This window comes from Anastrepha obliqua, chromosome 5 (genome assembly GCF_027943255.1).
Source record: "Anastrepha obliqua isolate idAnaObli1 chromosome 5, idAnaObli1_1.0, whole genome shotgun sequence".
Lineage (NCBI taxonomy): Eukaryota > Metazoa > Arthropoda > Insecta > Diptera > Tephritidae > Anastrepha > Anastrepha obliqua.
In genome coordinates, this window is record NC_072896.1 from 80,145,705 (window position 1) to 80,165,725 (window position 20,021).

The 20,021-nt window shown below is 36.8% G+C and overlaps 1 protein-coding gene across 1 annotated transcript in view; it reads left to right on the top strand.

Moving 5' to 3' along the window:
* Positions 1-2,494: 2,494 nt before the first annotated feature.
* LOC129248847 (uncharacterized) overlaps positions 2,495-20,021 on the top strand; it is a 31,370-nt gene continuing 13,843 nt past the window's right edge. The window contains exons 1-3 of the mRNA XM_054888458.1: positions 2,495-2,726; positions 12,947-13,155; positions 19,406-19,541. Coding sequence (XP_054744433.1) covers positions 2,495-2,726; positions 12,947-13,155; positions 19,406-19,541 — 577 coding nt within the window. The remainder of the gene's footprint in view (positions 2,727-12,946; positions 13,156-19,405; positions 19,542-20,021) is intronic.

Here is a 20,021-nt window from a genome sequence, read left to right on the forward strand (position 1 = left end):
ATGCATAAATAAATATTTTTTGAGAAAAATTAAAATTCACCTTATTTTTTGAGCCCACCTCGTATACTAACAAAACATTTTTTTTTTTAATAAATTTGTGATTTTTTTATATGAAAATGCAGAACACGTCGGTGTTAGTTATCGATATCGATTGTTCCCATGCAGCTAGAAAGACATCCGATGCAAAAAATTCAACAAGCACCGACTTTGTACCTTATAACTTCTTGCTATTCTTGGTGGTTGCTCCGGAGACGCTAATTCGACATGACTGAAAAGATAAAAATCAAATGGCTGCGCGCTTTGAAATTAATTTCGAAGATTGGAAAAATCGTTGCCATGAATTTATTAAATCAGTACTACAATAAAATAAAAAAAAACAATATTTGGATAATAGTTATTAAATGCACTAAATGCGGCCGCCGTAGCCGAATGGGTTGGTGCGTGATCACCATTCGGAATTCACTGAGAGGTCGTTGGTTCGAATTTCGGTGAAAGCAAAATTAATAAAAAAAAAAAAACATTTCCCTAATAGCGGTCGCCCCTCGGCAGGCAATGGCAAACCTCCGAGTGTATTTCTGCCATGAAAAAGCTCCTCATAAAAATATCTGCCGTTCGGAGTCGGCTTGAAACTGTAGGTCCCTCCATTTGTGGAACAACATCAAGACGCACACCACAAATAGGAGGAGGAGCTCGGCCAAACACCTAACAGAAGTGTACGCGCCAATTATTTATTTATTTGTTTTTTTAATGTACTTGAGTCTCAAGTGTGTTTTGTATGAATTAGATATAAATAATATAAATGAACAAAAAAATATTGTATCAGTGGTAGCATCCCGCAGATGATACGATAGACACAGAAGAATAAATAAAGATTTTAGAGATTACAGGCAATTTCTGCCTCCTTTTTGATTACAGTAAAGCAAATTTATAACTCAGTAATATTAATTTCTTCAAAATTGGCATAATTTATTTGCAGAACGTGTCTGTGACTAATTTGGAATGGCAGCAGTGGCTTCCTAAAGTTGCTTGTCAGCCTCGAAATTCCACTAAGCATTTATTTTCACCTTTCATATGCTTCTTATTTTATTCGCAGTTCCTCTCACAGCCACTCTTTTTCGCCTAATCATATTCCTCTGCCTCTATTGGTTTGCCATGATTTATAGTATTAGTTTCACATAGCGCTTTCACTGCCGCTGCTTCCGTTTCTCTACTTCTGATCCAGCAAGAGCAGACAGGCAGCACATTTTTCCGACAAAACGTTGATGGGTTTCCTTTAATATTCATTACAACTGCGGAGCATTGCTTCCGCATTGCCATAGCCTTGTTTTTGCATTAAAGTTAGCAAATAAATTCATTGAAAGAAGCTGTTGCTTATAAATAAATAAACTTAGCAGAGAACCTACAAAGCACTGACCGATATGTACAGCTGGGTTAGCTGGGCCAAATAAGCTTGTTATGGGCTTAGTAGTAGTCGTGTAAATGTACGTAGTTCTTTAGTTATGGTCTTGTTCGGCACGTGTCATGTTGATTTACAGGTTCTTCTGGCAAATTCGTTCTTGTTCAATCAAAAAAAAAAAAAACAACAACCAAAAAGTAAATAAATAAATAAAACAAAAACAAAAGAAAAAAAAGTAAGAAAAAATATAAGTGAAGAGCAGAAATTTTAATACTGATCAACTGCCGAAATAGTTTGTTTTGCTTTCTTAGGCTTGCGGCTTATGTATTTATTATGTATGTGACTTCCGCTCAATACATTCACTTGCAGTCATAGCCGAAAAGGTAATTTAAGTAGACTTTATGAGTAGTGAAACGGAACTCAATAATAAAGTGGCACTAAAATAACTTTGGCAGCTGCGAAATATACGCTTTCTCTGGTAATAGACAGGTCTGTTAATTTATGTTTATTACGAAAACATAAATTAGTTTCATTTTTATATGCATTATATTCAGCAGGTATGCTTTCACTTGTTAATTAGCCCAACATATGTCTGTACAGGGTGTTTAGTCTAGCGTCTGGAATTTAGTTCCACTATAAAAGACGCTTGAGCAGTTTCCATTTTTGTTAGAAAAAGAAAACCTTGCATTTAAACGTGGATTACAATTTAATTGAATTGACTGGCCCATTCTGTCTAATAATAGGTTCACATATGACTCGATTATCTAGTTTTTAAAGCTTAACTCCCAATCCGTTATTAACCCGGCGAGCGTAAGGTTGGGTGAAATTCACCCAGCCTGTAATAAACCGTTTGATATTTTCTATTCCGTACGTCAAAATAAGTTGTGCGTCTGAGTAGCTGCGCGGGGGGAGGTAGGCATTCGTTGTGTTTCATGCCGCAGTTGACCGCCGACTGGCGAGGTGTTTAGATGTTGTCAAAGTTGCGGCCGGGTAAGTTTCACCCACCTTACGCTTCGTGTTACAAATTCGAGTAAATACTTTTTGTTTTATATTCGTTATATTTTAGTTTTATTTTTTTTTTTCAGCTAAATAATTAATATGTCATACGAAGAAACCCAAAGAAGATTATTGAGGGTTTTCGAAGCAGCTGATCAGGATGATTCTTGTGATGATTCTGGTAGTGACTTCGAAATTGATAATGTTGGCCAAAGAAGCTCTGAAAGTGATTCGGAACAAGAGGTAGGATTACCGAATGAGGAAGAAAACGAAGCTGAGGGATCTGAAGAACGTGAAAGCAATGATAACAGACCATATTTTACTGGAAAGAATGGTACAAAGTGGTTTAGTGTACCAGAAAGGTCTAACGTGCGTACGAGATCAGAAAACATTATAAGGGAAAGGCAGGGCGTAAAAGATATTGGCAAAAATGCAAAGACAGCTGTTGAATGTTGGAAACTCTTTCTTACTGATGAGATTTTGCAAGAAATATTGTTACATACAAATAGTCAAATAAATCTGAAGAGAACTGCTTGTGAAAATAGTCACGTAAAGAAATATATCATGGCAGACTTGTCATCGTCAGAATTAAAGGCTTTTATCGGTCTCTTGTATCTTGCAGGACAGTTCAAAGCAAATAAGCTGAATTTGAAGGATCTGTGGATAAGTGATGGATCAGGGGTTGAGATTTTTAGGACAACGATGACTTTGAAGAGATTTCAATTTATTCAAAACTGTTTACGGTTTGATGATAAGAATACTCGGAGCGAAAGAAAAGCTACTGATAATTTGGCTGCCATTCGTTCTTTTTTCGAGAAGTTCGTAGCAAATTGCCAAATTGTTTATACACCATCTGAGTATACAACTATAGATGAACAACTTCCATCGTTTCGAGGCCGTTGCAGTTTTCGCCAGTATATGCCCAATAAGCCAAACAAATATGGCTTGAAAATATATGCCTTGGTTGATGCAAAGTCGTTTTACGTCATCAATCTTGAAATTTACCCAGGAAAACAACCAACAGGCCCTTACGCTCTCAGTAACAAAGCTTATGATGTTGTGGACAGACTTGTGGCTCCAATTTCCAAAACCAATCGCAATGTCACCTTTGATAACTGGTTTACCAGTTATCCGTTGATGTTACACTTATTGAAAGAACATCGTTTGACAAGCACAGGCACTGTTCGAAAAAATAAGCCCGAGATTCCAAGTCAGATGCTCCAAACGCGTAACCGAGAGATCCCCAGCACAGTGTTTGGATTTCAAAAGGATATATCTTTATTGTCCCATGTGCCAAAAAAAAACAAGGTTGTTTTGTTGATGTCAACATTACATCACGATGATAGCGTTGTTGCTGATACTAATGGCACACAAAAACCAGAAATGATTATTTTTTATAATCAGACCAAGTGAGGCGTTGATGTTGTAGATGAGCTGTGCACCAACTACGATGTTTCGCGAAATACAAAGCGCTGGCCAATGGTGATTTTCTATGCAGTTTTGAACATGGCTGGTATAAATAGCATAATAGTTTACAAGTCCAATAATAGTAGCAATTTGTCACGCCGAAATTTTCTTAGAGACCTGGGTATTGGATTGGTTTCAGAACATTTACAAAACAGAAAGGAAAATCAGCATTTACCCCGAGAGCTTCGCAAACGAATTCTGGACCAAGTGGATGAACCCTCACACTCACAACGACCTCCAAATAAAGTTCCTAAGCCTATCAGGAGATGTCAAATATGCCCTACTAAAAAAGATCGCAAGACTAAACACACTTGTTATAAATGCAATCGCTATTTATGTATGGAACATGCTGTTTTCACGTGTCAAGATTGCGCTCAAACTGAAGATGATTACGAGAACTCTGAATAACTATATAGTAAAAGTTTTGATCTCATATGTTTCCTAATTTTATAAGCTAGAAGTAAAAGCTATTCGTTTTGTTTTTTTTTAGTTTCTTTTTTTTATAAAATTATAATACTAAGTGTTACACTTTGTTTAAATGAAAGAAAATATTTTTGTTAATTTCATAAATAAAGATTTAAAAATATTTGTTTGCTTTATTTTTCCTTCCCAATCAGTTCTTGGGTTATTACATAATTGTACTAGTAAATAAAAACATATAAAAATATTATGAACACATTAAAATATCTAGCTCAATATATGGGTTTGTTACACCCAGCTTACGCTCAATGTAATAAATATTAACCTTACGCTCGCCGGGTTAAAAAGCGCGATTTCCCATACAAAGATTCTCTACCGAAATCCGAGATTAGAAAATAAAATTAAATCTATCGGCAATTATTATACCAAATGTAAGGAGCAAGGTCGAAGTAAAAAGTGAATAAGCTTTTTATTTTTTTTATTTTATTTTAAATTTACATTGCGGCTAATTACTAGGAAAAATTGTATTAACTAACGAGCAATTTGAATTTTTAATATGAGGTACCTACATACAACACTTAAGGTGTGATTTAGTTTAGTCCATTAGGTCCATTGGTTTTTGTGCGTGTCAATATTCTTCCCCAATTAGTTGGATTAACAAGAATAGAAACATCTGTATTGACGTGGTTTTTAATTCTAATATAATTTGTGTTAAATATTGGGAGTGGGAATAAGTTTCTGTCCTTTCTTAGCTTAAGTTACGAATTATTTAAAAAATTAAATAATACTTGATGTTATGTGAAGTATGTGCCATTGGAAGCTACAACTTTACTTCATCTTTCAAGCAGCATTCGGATTTCTCTGGCGAAAAATTTTGACTTGATTTATTCATTGAGCCAGTTTGCGATGCTCTCGTAAGCAGTGAACCGCTCTCCAATAAGGGCTGACTGCATTGATCGGGACAGATGAAAATCCGAAGGTGCAATGTCTGGGGAATACGGCGGGTGGGGCAAGATTTCCCTCTTTTCGAATTCAGTCCCTCTAAACCAATTAAGCAAACTGTGGCCTGGCGTTGGCATGCAGCAAAATCAGTTTGTCATGTCTACCGTACCACTCCGGCAGCCTTTCTTTGAGAGCTCCATTCAAACGCAATAGATGCAGTCGGTAGCGATCACCAGTGATGGTTTCAGATAGTTTGAAGAGTTCATAATAGATGACACCCTTCTCTGAACACCCTTCAACCTTTAAGGCATGAAAATTTTTTTTTCGCTGTCGATGGACCTGGTTCACCTGGCAGAATCCAACATTTTTGACGTTTAGGGTTTTCATAACAGATCAATTTTTCATCGCCAGTGACAATGCGTTGCAGAAAACCTCACACGCCACCAAATGTCTCTCAATATCTACTTCAATCGAAAAAAAAATATCGCTCTTTGATGATGCCACTCGAACAAAATTCACACCCAATAGTCTCTCGTTTTATCTTAAATAGCAGTCAATGTAAAAAAAATTGGTAGCTCAAACAAAAATTGAGATGAATCACCCTGTATACGTATGTATGTATGCAAACAACTGAGATAAAATACCATGGTAACAGCATAAAGCAATTTGTTTATTTGCAAATAATATTTGTCCGGTAATTAATACGAAATATGACGAATTCACGAAGTTGTATTGAAATATCATAAATTGGCAAATATTAATTTGAATTTTTGACTTTGAATTTAAAAGTTTATTTACTGAAAGGGATTTATTGTCAATCAGGTTCCCGTGTGTATGCAATTTATGGTTAATAACGTCCAAGAGTGGCCGCCGAAGCCGAATGGATGCTGCGTGGCTACCCTTCAGTAATTCATAGGTTCGAATCTCCGTGCATGCACATAAAATAATAAAACAAGTTTTTAGTAATAGAAAGAAAGTGTATTACTGCTATGGAAAAGTTCCTCACAAAAGCCAATTGTCGTTTGGAGTCGACTTTAAACTGTAGTTCCTTCGATTTGTGGAAAAATATCAAGACGCACACCTTAAATTGGAGGAGCAGCTGAGCCAGACACCCAACGAAATGGTGTAAGCGCCAATTATGTACATATATTTACAAATATAAAGTCAGAGAGCTATAATTGTGTGCACGAGATCTGTTGAAAGAAAAGGCAACCTTTAATTTTCTTCGACAAATATTCATTTATCCCTCAATATATGGTATATTCTGTGAACCTCAAAATAGTCCTCAATCCAGATATAATACATTACATCTATGTCAGCTCTTTTTCCAATCCTCGAAGCAGTTCTGTCTCGGCCTTCAGCATTTCGATTTTGTATCTTCAGTTCCAGAAAATTGTCTTCTCTTATGAGCCTCTTCAGTTTTACTAGGGTTGCCTTTTTTATTTCGTGCCTTTACAGCACTACGTGTGATGAGCTGTAATTCGATATTTTTATCAAAAAGTTTGATATGTTGTAGTTTAACCCCTACGAGCTTCATTTGTTCTTTTTCAGTTGAAAAATTCATCCCGCCTAAAAGATGGTATTAACTCATGAAAAATTTCGTACATTGATTTATTGCGATTTTCGGCTTGGACAGGGGACCAACATTGGCTCTGTGAATACGAGTATGAGCCAGAAACCAAACAGCAATCAACAGTATGAGTGTGCCAAATCAAGCTTAGCCCGACAAATGTTGGTCCCGGAAGAATCACCACAAAGCAAATCGTCAACTGTTTCGGAGGTATTCAGAAAATCTGGTCATGTTGCAATTGTATTACTCGAAAAACTTAAAACAGTCAATACTGAGTAGTAAACTACCATTTGTTTGCTTGAAGTTTCTAGAGAATTAAGGAAAACCAACCGCCGAAAATAAATTATCCTTCACCAATACACCGCGAGGTGTCACGTGTCGGCTCACGCAAGAGAGTTTTTGAACACTCAAAAGATCGAATCAATGAACTATTTGCCTTACAGCGCTGATTTGGCACTAAATAATTTTCTTTTGTTTCCGAATATCAAAAACAAAATGCGGTGTCAACATTCGTCATCACCTATGAAAGCTGTTGAAGCCTTTAAGCAGCTCGTTTTGGAGGGTTTCACTTCTGAGTGGCAAAAGTGCTTTCAAAATTTGTTTTGGTGAATGCAGAAGTGTATTGATTTCCAAGGAGAGCATTTTGGAAAACAAAAAAGCTATTTTCGTTGCAACCCTCTTAAGAATAGAAAAAAGGTGTAGGGGACAAAATCGAACGCAGTGATATTTTTGGTTAAAATATCATATATAGAACAAGCAATAATATGAGAGCTGCTGCATTTGACACCCCATACTCCAAATGGGAGTTAAAGGAGCCTATGGTATATATATGATGCATTATCTAGGTGTATTATCCGTGACTGATTGTTCCAAAATTTTTTATTACGCCAAAAAAGTTTAGTTTCAACGAAATTCCTGATTGACCATGCAACCTTCTGCTAGAACTCAAGATGTAACATGCAAAACATGTCGTGGGACAATTAAGCTTAGGTCATATCCATATCGCCATGTTGACAGATTCATGTTGACGTCTGATCGATGCTCAGTAAAAATTTAAGAATATCGCATTAAAATTTGTAAAGAATGCCAGAACATATCAAATGTTTATATCTGTCAAGAAATTCAAGTTTTGATATGTTAAGAATTTGAAATCCAGAATGTCTTCTTCACCGTTTATTTAAGAATTGATTCTGCTATGGCCTATTTTTATATAGAAGCATATTTTATTACATTGTCTGATCTGTTTTGCGTGCCGGCAGATCCCGACGTCCAGCACTCATCCCACCCTTTTGGCGGTCTTCCGGGTCGATTATACGGGTCTGCTTCTATTAGCTTTGCCGTAGAATCCTATCTTCTCCAGATGCCCATTCGGCATTCTTCGGACGCGATCTCTCCATGCCTTTCTTCGATTTCGGGCCCATTTCGTTATTTCTGCTACGTAGCAAATGTTTCTTATTTCTTGGTTTGCCTTTCGGTACACGATGCATCCAGCTATTACACCCTTGTTTTCTCAGCATACGGGAGCATTGGTCGAACTTGTACTCGTTTCTCCATATAGCAGTTCTCAGGTAGCCAGATAGCGATACCGCTTTTACTTTACCTCTATTGTTAGATCTCTATGGCTGGTGATTTTGATTCGAGATAGGTAATTTCAAGAAACTGTTCTATCGGCTGGTTACTGACTACCAATTCACATCTTATGGGTTCCTTGGATACGATTAAGCATTTGGTTTTTCAGCAGATATTTGCATGCTGCACACTTCAGAGCTTGCTAACATTTAAAGAGAAGTCTCTGTACGTTGTCCTCATTCCTCAAAATAAGAACTGCTTCGTCTATGTAACTAATTATCTTGTAATCGCTGGGAATCGGATCCAGGTGTGGCTATTTGAACTTGATCAATTATGTATTTCGTTCACTATAATCTTGGACTCAGGCCACCTTGCCTAATTCCTGATGTTATTGGTATTAAACATGCTTGTTTTGAGTTTATTTTTGTGGCTGCTTTGTTCTCACAGATTATTTCCAAGATATTTTTTGCAACATGTTTCTTTTTGCAGATCAGCTCTACTACGGCTTTTCGTCTAACATTGTCGAAAGCATTAGTAAGATATACAAAGCATAGATAGGCTAATTTTATTTTATTCTAACGATTTTTCTCATAATGAATATGAAATCACTAGCTAATCTGTTTTTCGGAAGCCTTGTTGCTCTACGCACATACATTGAAAATGGGAAAGGATTGATCCATGATTCTGCCGATGTATGTAGTTGTTATGTTAACAAGTTCGTCAATAGGATACTTGTTTTAATTCGGAGCCATTTCCCCACATTTTTTTGGCCTCCATATGTATTTTGTTCCATTTCTAAGGTGAAAGTCTCCCAAAAGTTCTCTTTTATTTTGGTGATTTTTGAATCATCTCCCTTTCTGGTTGAGTCATTTCGGATCTTCTCTCATAGTGCATAAAGCAATAAATTTTTATTGCAATAAGAGGATAGTGGAAACCCTGAAAAACTGCAGACTTAGTGATAATGAAACCTTTTTTTTAACTAGCACTAAGAAATTATGGGTATTGCAATTTAGTGGCAGTAAAAAATGCCCAAACCTGTTCCAGAGTTTATTGAAAGAAAATTATAGTAATAAATATATCGAGTGGAAATATCACCTAAAATTTATCATATCAGTGGTCAAAAATAATATATACATATATATACATACTTACACAAGGTGGCACAAAATTAATCACCCTATCATTTTCTTATAATTTTTGCAAATGGGGTCGTACGAAGTGCATATTTGGACAGCTGCAGCTTACAAACAGGCAAGCAATGGAGTGCTTTAAAGTCAAAATAAGATTTCCATCACTCAAAGTCATTGGTTTTTATTTAATAAAAAGTTATTCAAAAACAAACCTTGTATGTATCTATTTAGTTTAGGCGGTCAGTTCAGGTTAGGTTTAGGTAAAGTTTTATATATTACGATAGAAAACTTATATTCACGACTTGTGAGTCTTCGTTAACCCACCTAAAATTTTCTGACAAATATTTTTGTACAAAATTTGAGCACAGAAATGTTCTTTTTAAAAGATCTTATAGTACTTTTCTTGTAAAATAGATCAAATTTACCTTTAAAAAGGGAGAAAGGAAGGCTAAGTTGCTCCGCAAATATTATTTTCGTGAAATTTATAGAGTATTGGCAGTACTGAATATTTTCCACATGTTATACGAAGACTTCTACAACGAAAATGTGTGAATTTTGATCCAATTAAAAAATAATTGAGGCGGATAGACGGTTAAGATGTTCCACAAAAATTATCACCGTAAAATTCTACTACAGAATATTGGCAATAATATTTATATCTCAAATTCACTTATTACATTTTTACATATACAAGAAAGGTTTTGTGGAATCCTTGGCCTACCTAAAAAAAATTTTTTTAATGTTGCAAAATTTTCGAAAATGTTTGGTAATTTAATGTGCTCCCAACCATTAAAGTCTTTCTACGCTTTTATACTAAACTCTTCTCTTGCTGCAATGACACACACACCCAAACACACACTCATGTACATGCGTGGTTACGTAAATTGGTTTATCTTTGCTTTAGAAAAATTTGTATATCTGTGCAAAAATTCTACAAATATTTATCTTCAATTTGCATATTTTTGTTTACATATCAATGATGTACAATAATTTTCAATAAATACTTAAATAATGGATAAAATATTTGGTCATAATTTTACTTATTTCCTAAACAAGTTTCGGCAATTTGGTTGCATTTATTGTTTGTTTATTAAATGATGCGTGCAAAATTAAATTCATATTGAATATTTAAATATTTTGATGAATTTCATTTTCCAAAAAAACAAAAGTTTTTCATGTATTGTGGCATTTCTTATTTACTTTAGGTGCTGTTGCACTAATTTGTTGCAGTTCATATGAAAACATTTCAACATTTAATTTATTCCCCCATTCGAATTGTAGTCAAATATTCAGCATTTCCAATTTTTAATCAGATTGTGATTAAAAATTTGTTTGTACTAATTTGGTGGGATAATTTTTGTGAATTAATGGAAAAATTGAATTTTTATGGTAAGCAAATACTTAATAACTTATTTGTAATGTGACATTGGAAAATTTAATGCAATCGATAGCAACATTTTTTTGAGTATTCTCGTATCTGCTCTTTAAAAGTTCTTGCACTTGTTGCAGTTGATTGGGGCATCTAAGTTTTGGACACCAAATTATCATAACACACTTACATATGTACGTATGAGCATGCAATATTTCTTGGTATAAAAAATTATCGAAACAAGTGACCTAAAGTAAAATAAAAAATGATTTAAGAGCCTTACTATAAACACGACACATGGTGGTGCAAAATAAATAAATTTTGTTCATCCAATTCCGGCCATAAAAAATTGTTAATCATCTCTCGATATCAATAGATAACACCTGTTATTGAAAAAACCTTTATCTATTGCGTAGTCGAAAAAGTCTTTTCGTATTTTGTCAATAGATGTCGTTGGAGTCATCTATCTCCAGTGCTACCAATCACATTCTGTCATATCTTATGGTGTTAGAAAGGTGACATTTTAAGCTTCATTTAACCAAAAAATAATTAAATTCGGAGAAGTTGAAAAAAAGTTATAGCTGTTCAAAAATGTGTGAAAATAATGAAGAAATTCGCTATATTTTAAAATTTTGGTATAAAAAAGGGAAGAATGCCACGCAAGCCACCAATGAAATTTGTGAAGTTTACGAAGACGATGCTGTATCAGTTCGTGTAGCACAACAATGGTTCGCTCGCTTCCGTTCTGGAAATTTCAATGTGAAAGATGCACCTCGCTCCGGTCGATCTATCGTTGAAAAAGTCGATGAAATTATGGAAAAGATTGACCAGGACCATCACATAAGCTGCCATGACATCGCCAAGGCTTTTAACATTCATCCTCAAACGGTTTTGAACCATTCTAAAAAGGCTGGTTACAAAAAGAAGCTCGATGTTTGGGTACCACATGAATTGTCTGTGAAAAATTTAATGGACCGAATTAACATCTGCGATTCTTTGCTGAAACGAAATGAAATCGAACCATTTCTGAAGCGAATGGTAACAGGAGACGAAAAGTGGATCAAATATGACAATAACGTTCAAAAAAGATCATGGTGCAAGGGTGGTGAAGTTCAACAAATGAACGCAAAGCCAGGATTGACGCCTCGAATGGAAAGGAATCATCCACTATGAGCTGCTCCAGCTTGCTCGAACGATTGATTCTACACTTTACTGCCAACAACTGATGAGATTGAAGCAAGCAATCGAAAAAAAAACCGCCAGAACTGATCAGCAGAAAGGGCGTCGTCTTCCATCGGGGCAACGCTAGGCCACACACATCTTTGATGACTCGGCAAAAACGGGGAGGGCTTGGCTGGGAAGTTTTGATGCATCCACCATATAGCCCTGACCTTGCACCATCGTAGTGCCATTTGTTTCGGTGAAAACAGAAATCCCTTAATGGAGTAAAGTTGGCTTCAAGAGAAGCCTATGGAAATTACTTGTCGCAGTTTTTCGCCGAAAAACCACAAAAGTTTTACACTGATGGAATAATGTCTCTAGAAGAAAAATGGCAAAAGGTGGTCGACCAAAATGGTACATATTTGGTTAAATAAAGTTCATTATAAATATAAAGAAAATGAGTTGAAGTTTGATTAGAAGTACGAAAAGACTTTTTCGACTACCCAATATATACTATTCATAGATATGCGAAAACTTTCCTGGCTAACTAAAAAAGTAGATTTCACGTGGTTTTACTACACTTAACATTTTTCGGTGATAAGAAAAGCATCTCTACTGAAAGTGAAGACTTCGGCTATACTAATTCGCGTACAGGCCCAGATATTCTGCATTTAAAGGAGAAACTTTTAACGCTAAGCAGCTGGCGATTGCTGGTATTGGGTGCATACGTGCCCTTCTAGTGCCGTACGAGTCTCTGTATAATAATAGGCACACAATTGTCGTACAACATCGTGGCGAAAATATAAAATACAAATTCTCTTATAAACTTAATTATATCTCACACAATTTTCCAATTCTTTTACTCATACTTTTACTTCTTTACTTCTTCTTCCCTCTCACTTTCTCGGCGCGCAATTCATTTCCAGATTACACACAAAGTTTACGACTCGTCGAAGTGCGAATACCAAATTACGTGGTTAAGGGCTCGTCAGCACAACTGGAATGCCTTTACGATCTGGATGGCGAGGCGCTGTACTCTGTGAAGTGGTACAAGGACGGCAATGAGTTCTATCGATACGTGCCACGAGACATGCCACCGGCGCAAACATTTCTGCTGCCCGGTGTATCAGTGGAGGTAAGTCGAATATACCTACATATACAATTGCAATAACAGTACATTAGGATGCGCGTATGGAGTATACACACACATGCATAAGTAATGGCAGGACAAAGAGCGTCATAGATTTACGCCCAAAATTTAAGCTGACGCACACAAATTCATAGATGTGCACAAATTATGCATGCAAATGTATGCAGAGGTGTGAGTGTATGCGCAAAGCCATTGTAGCAGGTGATGCCATCGACGATCAGACGCAGATCGCCGATTGTATGCAAAACTTTCGTATAAAATCTTAGTCAGGTGCCGAACACACTTGCTCTACTGCATACCGGCACACCTGCGCGCCTGCAAGGTACACATACAAGTGCGTTCATGCAAAATTCATGCCTGCTTGTGAGAGGTGTGTCGGTGGACGAGTAGCGTGCAAAAAGCGAAAGTGTAACTGCACAAGTTTTGTCTTTGCATTTTTATTTTGCTGATAAAGGAATCGTGTGTGCGCCGCTGAAATGGACGAAAAAACAGAGAGCCTGGTGCGCCATGTGCATTTTGTGCTTTTTACTCAATAAGGCGTGGGAAACTTTGCGCTTTTTATGCACCACATACTCAACCGAAAACGATAAAATTCAGCAAAAGCGTTGCGCCAACGTGAGTGAAATAGCAACAACAACAACAAAATGAAACAGCACGTTTTGACAGTCAGGTGGTAGGTTTTTTCTTGCCTTTCTTCTTGTTTTAGATAAACTGCAGTGAAACTCCTTTAAAATAGGAAAGTAAGCAAGTGAACACGTGCCTGCTTCCAAAAGTTACGCACACAAATGCTGACATGTTTAGTATGCTCGCATACAAGCGCATAGAAGTGCATATGTTTGCATAGAAAGTTCACGAAAAGTGACTTGGATGTACTTTGCAGTACTTGAGCATTTGCTTACATGCTGCCCAGAAATGTACAACGTAAGGCGTTTGCCCAGTCCAGTCACAAAACTACTCACAAGTGTAGTGCGTGCTCGCTACTTGGGTGCATTCATGTATAGACTTATACATGTGTATGTACAGACGCAGTCGAGAAAATAGTAGTGGAGCCAGGGTAAAGGCTAAATAGATTATAAAAACAAATTTTATAAATTTTTTTTTTCTCAATATATATATATAATTGGCGCGTACACCCTTTTTGGGTATTTGGCCGAGCTCCTCTTCCTATTTGTGGTGTGCGTCTTGATGTTGTTCCACAAATGGAGGGACCTACAGTTGCAAGCCAAATCCGAACGTCAGATATTTTTATGAGGAGCTTTTTGATGGCAGAAATACAGTTGGAGGTTTGCCATTGCCTGCCGAGGGGCGACCGCTATTAGAAACATTTTTTCTTAATTTTGGTGTTTCACCGAGGTTTGAGGCCATGCTCTCTCTGTGAATTCCGAATGGTAATCACGCACCAACCCATTCGGCCAAGGCGGCCGATAGCAGCGATAATTAACTTGGGAACTAAGCTGTGAGAGAATTTCAGTTTAATATAAATAAAATTTAAGTAACAAAAGTACATCGTGAAAAAGTACAGTATCTGTCCAACGAACCACGAACGTTAAAGAAGTAAAGGGTTTACCAATAACAGGTGTTATCGATCGCTATCGAGAGATGCTTAACGATTTTTTATGGCCGGAAATGGATCGTATTAATCTGGACAACGTTTATTTTCAACAAGGCGGCGTTACCTGCCTTACAAGCAACGAAACCATTGATCTTTTACGGAACAAGTTTCCGGGCCGTGTTATCTCTCAAAGAGGTGATCACAATTGGCCACCGAGATCTTGCGATTTAACACCTTGTGATTTTATTCTTTAGAGCCCCGTAAAAGAGAAGGTCTACGTCAATAGCCCAGGGTCGATTCAAAACCTCAAAGATGGAATTCGTGAGGCTATCGAGGCCATAGGGCAGCCACTCCGAAATTCGGTTATGGAAAATTTCATGAAAGGGATATTGTCCTGTAAGCGTGGTCGTGGTGGTGATTTGTCTGACGTTATTTTCCATTATCAACGGCATACCTTTCTCTTTATAATGAAATAAACATCCTATCATTTGTATTAAAAAATAGTATTTTTCTTTGAATACCAAAATAAGACCTATTATTAGATAACCCTATATTATAAACTCCAACTAATGAAATAAAAATACACTTTGAGAGCCACACTACCCGTGGGCGGGTTGATTCCAATTTAGCGATTTTTTTAATGATTATTTTCATTAATGACCGCCGAAGCCGGATGGGTCTGTGCGTGTTTACCATTCGGTTGCCTGGGCTTTCATTTCCAAAATAGGCATGACACATCAATTGGTTTAATTTTTCCACATATCAGCAATATTTCTTTTGGAAAATTAGAATTACTTGTATTACTGTAATTTACTGCTACCTTTCTACACCTTCATTTTAAAGAAGAAGTAGACATTTTGCGTGATTTTCGGTAAAATAGATAAACTTGAATGTCGTGCGTTTTGAATGCCGACCGAAAGCAATCGACTTACGCAATAATATTTATATCAATTCATTCGACTCATTCGATTTGTCGCACAACATTAGCCGAAGCTATAGGTGGAAAGCCTTTGGTTTTTTTTTGTTCCTTGTTCACTCCTCTTGAGAGCATAGGGTCTCGACAAGACTTCTCTTTGGTTTCGTTAATCCAATTGATATCTGACAGGGTCGGTGATTAGCTTGCCACTATCAGTCATAAGTAGTGGGAACTCCCACCTATTGTTGCTTAGGAGCAACGCCTTCTAACATCTTGGAGCGCCATCTGTGTGTCACATTTTTCTAACAGAAGGATCATATAAATGGTTGAGGACTTCGCTAAATTTGGCGTGTCTGCGCTATTATCGCTATTGCCCGCTTCCTATTGCTGGCGCCACTCATGCATTGTGTAATTGCGTGTTTTCCTTTGTTTTTGCTTGTTTTAGCAGCCACAATGCAAATAATGTACTGACCATTGTGCGGAAGAAAGGATGGGAGGAATAAGTTTTTGGGGTTGAGGAATGAGATTTTTGTTTGTTTGTTTTGTTTTTTTTAGAGGGAAAGTAGGTAAATTTGGAAAAGTGCGAGGACCGTGCTTTACGTGGTTTCGAACCCACAACCTCTGAGATGGCAGACTAGTGCATTTACACTAGACTACCGAGGCCGCTGAGTAAGTCGGTGGTTTAGGGTCAGAGAAAGTGAAATCGAGTGCATTCGTTGGATATGTCATGGCCAGTGTGTTTTGTGATGCAAGAGGTATCTTGTTTAGCAAATAAAAAGAAAAAAAATCGTCTTTCAGCAGCACAACGTGACAAAAGGAACTAAGAAAACTGCTGGATTTATGATTTAATTTGCATGACCATGCACTCTATTCTCCTGATTTGGCTCCCTCAGACTTCCTTTTGCTCTGAAACAAAAAAAAGAACATCGAAGAAATTTGTTCGTGGGAAGCGCTTTGCTTTCGAAGAAGAAACTGAGAGGCCCGTATATCGATATTGACATAGTCTTTTAGGCTCTAACTTCTGGAATGGAATACTGCTGTTGGAAAAATGCTGGACCAAGTGGGTTGAAGTCAAGAGCGATATTGCAGAAAAATAAAATAATTTTTCAACTAAAAACTGCAATTTTTTAATAACAGGCAGAGGATTTTTCACCCTACCCTCGTAGATCTAATAATTTTTAAATGAATTCAAATCAGATTACTATACGACTTCGGTAGTATACATTACTTTAGGGAGACATTTTATTTCTCGGTAGATATCGATATCTTATTATCAAAGTGACATTTCACCCTAAAAAATTAGTTTACCTTTTTGTTTGTTCCATTCACAGATGTTGGCAATGGAAGCCAACGGTACATTTTGCAGTTTTTCTTTGATAAAGACGAAAATGTCAGCCATGCCGCTGAAATTGTGAATGGTTTTATGGCGCGTTTAGCTGTAACAGCTAATTACGTGCAATTTCATTTTTAGTGTTAAAGGAAATGTCGAAAATGTCAATAAAATCACAGAAATAATCGCAGTTGACCAGCGGTTAGTGGTCGTAGTATCGCCCAGGAGCTAAAGATCGACCATAACTTTTAAACCATTTGCGCAAAAACTTGTACGCAAAAATAATGGATTTCTTTTTCTCCAAACAAAATCTATGGCTTATGTTCCAAAGTTTTTTCACAACTTTTCTCCACTCAATCCACGGCGACCCTCTTTACCACCTGCAGTTAAAGGTGAACGTCGATGACACCCAATTGTCGGCCGTGAACAATCGCAGAATTTTCTGGTTTTCTTTGACGATTTGCTCTCTTTTTCGCCGCATACAATGGCAATTTCTCGCAAAACCGTAACAAGGTCCTCAAATCGCTAGCCCATAGCACTTGGGGTGAGGACAAACAAATGTTGCTGGCAAAGTTTAAGGCAATTGGTCAGTCGATTCTGAATTACACTTCGCCAGTCTGGGCGCCTGAGAAGAAGCTCTGGATATCTTGTTTCTTCAATTAAACTTTTACCTATCCAGAATCGGCCTCGCCATACTCAATGTGTCAGTATATCTGGAATGTGAATATATCACGCGCGTGACTAACCTATTCACATGGCCTCTTAAATCCGCTCACCTAGCGCCTCTCTTCCTTTAGAGTCAAATCGCCGAAATAGCATGTTTCTTGGGCCTACCATTAGATGAGATAGACGATGACGAGCGGTATCTGTACCTTACTGACAGGGATTGATGAACTGCTGCAACAACAACAACAGCTTTGGTAGTATCTCCAAATTTTGCTCGGTTTGACTACTTATGTCTGCCTTGTCTGAGTATGTAATATTATACATATAATCGTCTATTGGATTTTCTGGGGCACAAAAGTGTTTTAGATCGAAGTACAAACTTCTTATAATTCTGTTTCTATTTCTAATTGATGCTCTGTAGAACTTAAATGTGTGGGTGTTCTATTACACGCCTAAGTGATTTCAATTCACCTTTAGCTCGATTTGCTCAGTAAACCGAATTATTATGTATGGAACGCATTTTTTAACCCTTTGCGGTTGATGGCACCAAAGTGGCGGCATTCGCAAATTGTCGTAAAAGTCGGGCAAGATGCCACTAAGTGGGAGTCAAAGATTTCCAGGATGAGTAGAGTTGAGATCAGTAGGAAGCACAAAAAATCAAAGCCAATAAGCCACTTTCAACGAATTCACTGATTTTTAATATCCACAAAGTGGTTTTACATCACTCAGGGAGAAATAACTATCAAAAGTTAAATTTGCTCCGACTAGCTGGTACTCTCATCAAAGAAATTTGGCGATCGCAAAAGGTAAATAGTTGTTGCACTAAATTCCTTAATTTTAAAATCTGGGCCTGTTGGGCGTTTGCGTATTTTACTATAAGTAAAATAAAATTCGTAAAAAATAGATGAAGAAAAGTGAAATGAAATGCTTACTCACTACAAACACTACTACTTTTTTGATCGCGCCTGTACATACAGTTTGCACATATATATATATATATATATCATCTGCTTTTATAGCAGTAACTTTGGCAGCTAAAGTTCAACGAATTTGGTTGGAGTTGTTAGCCAACTTCACTTTCAAGTAAAATAGCAATAAATTTGCTGATTGCGGTGCATGCACTTAAAAGTGAACGAGTCGAGTTAGTCGTTCGGTGAGTGAAGCAGCAAAAGAGATGAGAAAAAAGTAGTGCAGGAGTGTACGACTATACAAAATAACTAAATCACGCTCTAATAGATCAGCACACAAAAGATTAAGTAAACACAATACAACTTTTCGTAGCTACTTACTTAGTTAGTTAGGAATGCGAATAGAATAGACAGCCATATCAAGAAATGCATGTAAAAACATCGGTGCATAGAAACGGAAGTACGTTTTGGCTGTCAATTTAGTGGTAAAGTTTGGTCAGCAAGATAAATTTTATATGCGGCCAATTCTCAACTAAATTTTCCGTAGTTATGCGGCAAAGTTACTCATACGCCCCGTAAAATATTTATGCGCATACTTGCTTAATGCCTTTTGGGTGTGTATATGCACATGTATATGTACACGTTTGCATTGTTATGCACTGTTCTTATTTGAATAGTGCTATTTGTTTACGCTTTTATATACTAATGTGCATTTTTGTTATGTACTTTTGCACACAATTCCCAAAAATTCGTTCACCCGTTTGCGTTTAACAAACTACTTCTACTTTTCTATGAGTCTCTGTGTACCTGGAATTTGCTTTAATATATTTGCTATTCACATACATTTTTTTACTCTTTTTTAGCTCCAAAATTCTAGTGATGCCATTGTTACATTGCGCAATGTCAACCTGCAGTCGGCGGGTCGTTTTCGTTGTGAAGTTTCCGGTGAAGCGCCATCTTTTCAGACAGTCACTGAACATGGCGATATGGTTGTGGTCTGTAAGTATAAAATAATTTCAAAAATTTACGAATACACATGTTATTTAGATGTTTAAGTTGGTGTGCAAGTAGTTGAGGTAAGGTAATGCGATGCAACTGTTCTCCATAATATGTTATCACTCGCTTGGTTGCGATATTTCAATCAGTAAAGTGTAGTACTGGAAATATGCGATTCTGATCTAATTACGCATCTAACTGGATAATGCTTTTCTGGGAATTTTTATAGAAATTAAGCTAAACAGAAGTTGGTTATAGACGTAAGAGGCCGAGAATTATATCCATTATTTGGTTTAACTTAATTTTTTACCAATCTGTTGTATGCAGGTTATAGAAAACTCAACTTATAATTAAAAACTTAAATATCGGTGGACAATATATTAGGAAATTGCACATATATAAGTATATTTATGTATAATTATACAGATATACATACATATATGTTACCTCCAGTTGAAGCGTAGGGCCAGTCTGGTTTCAGGA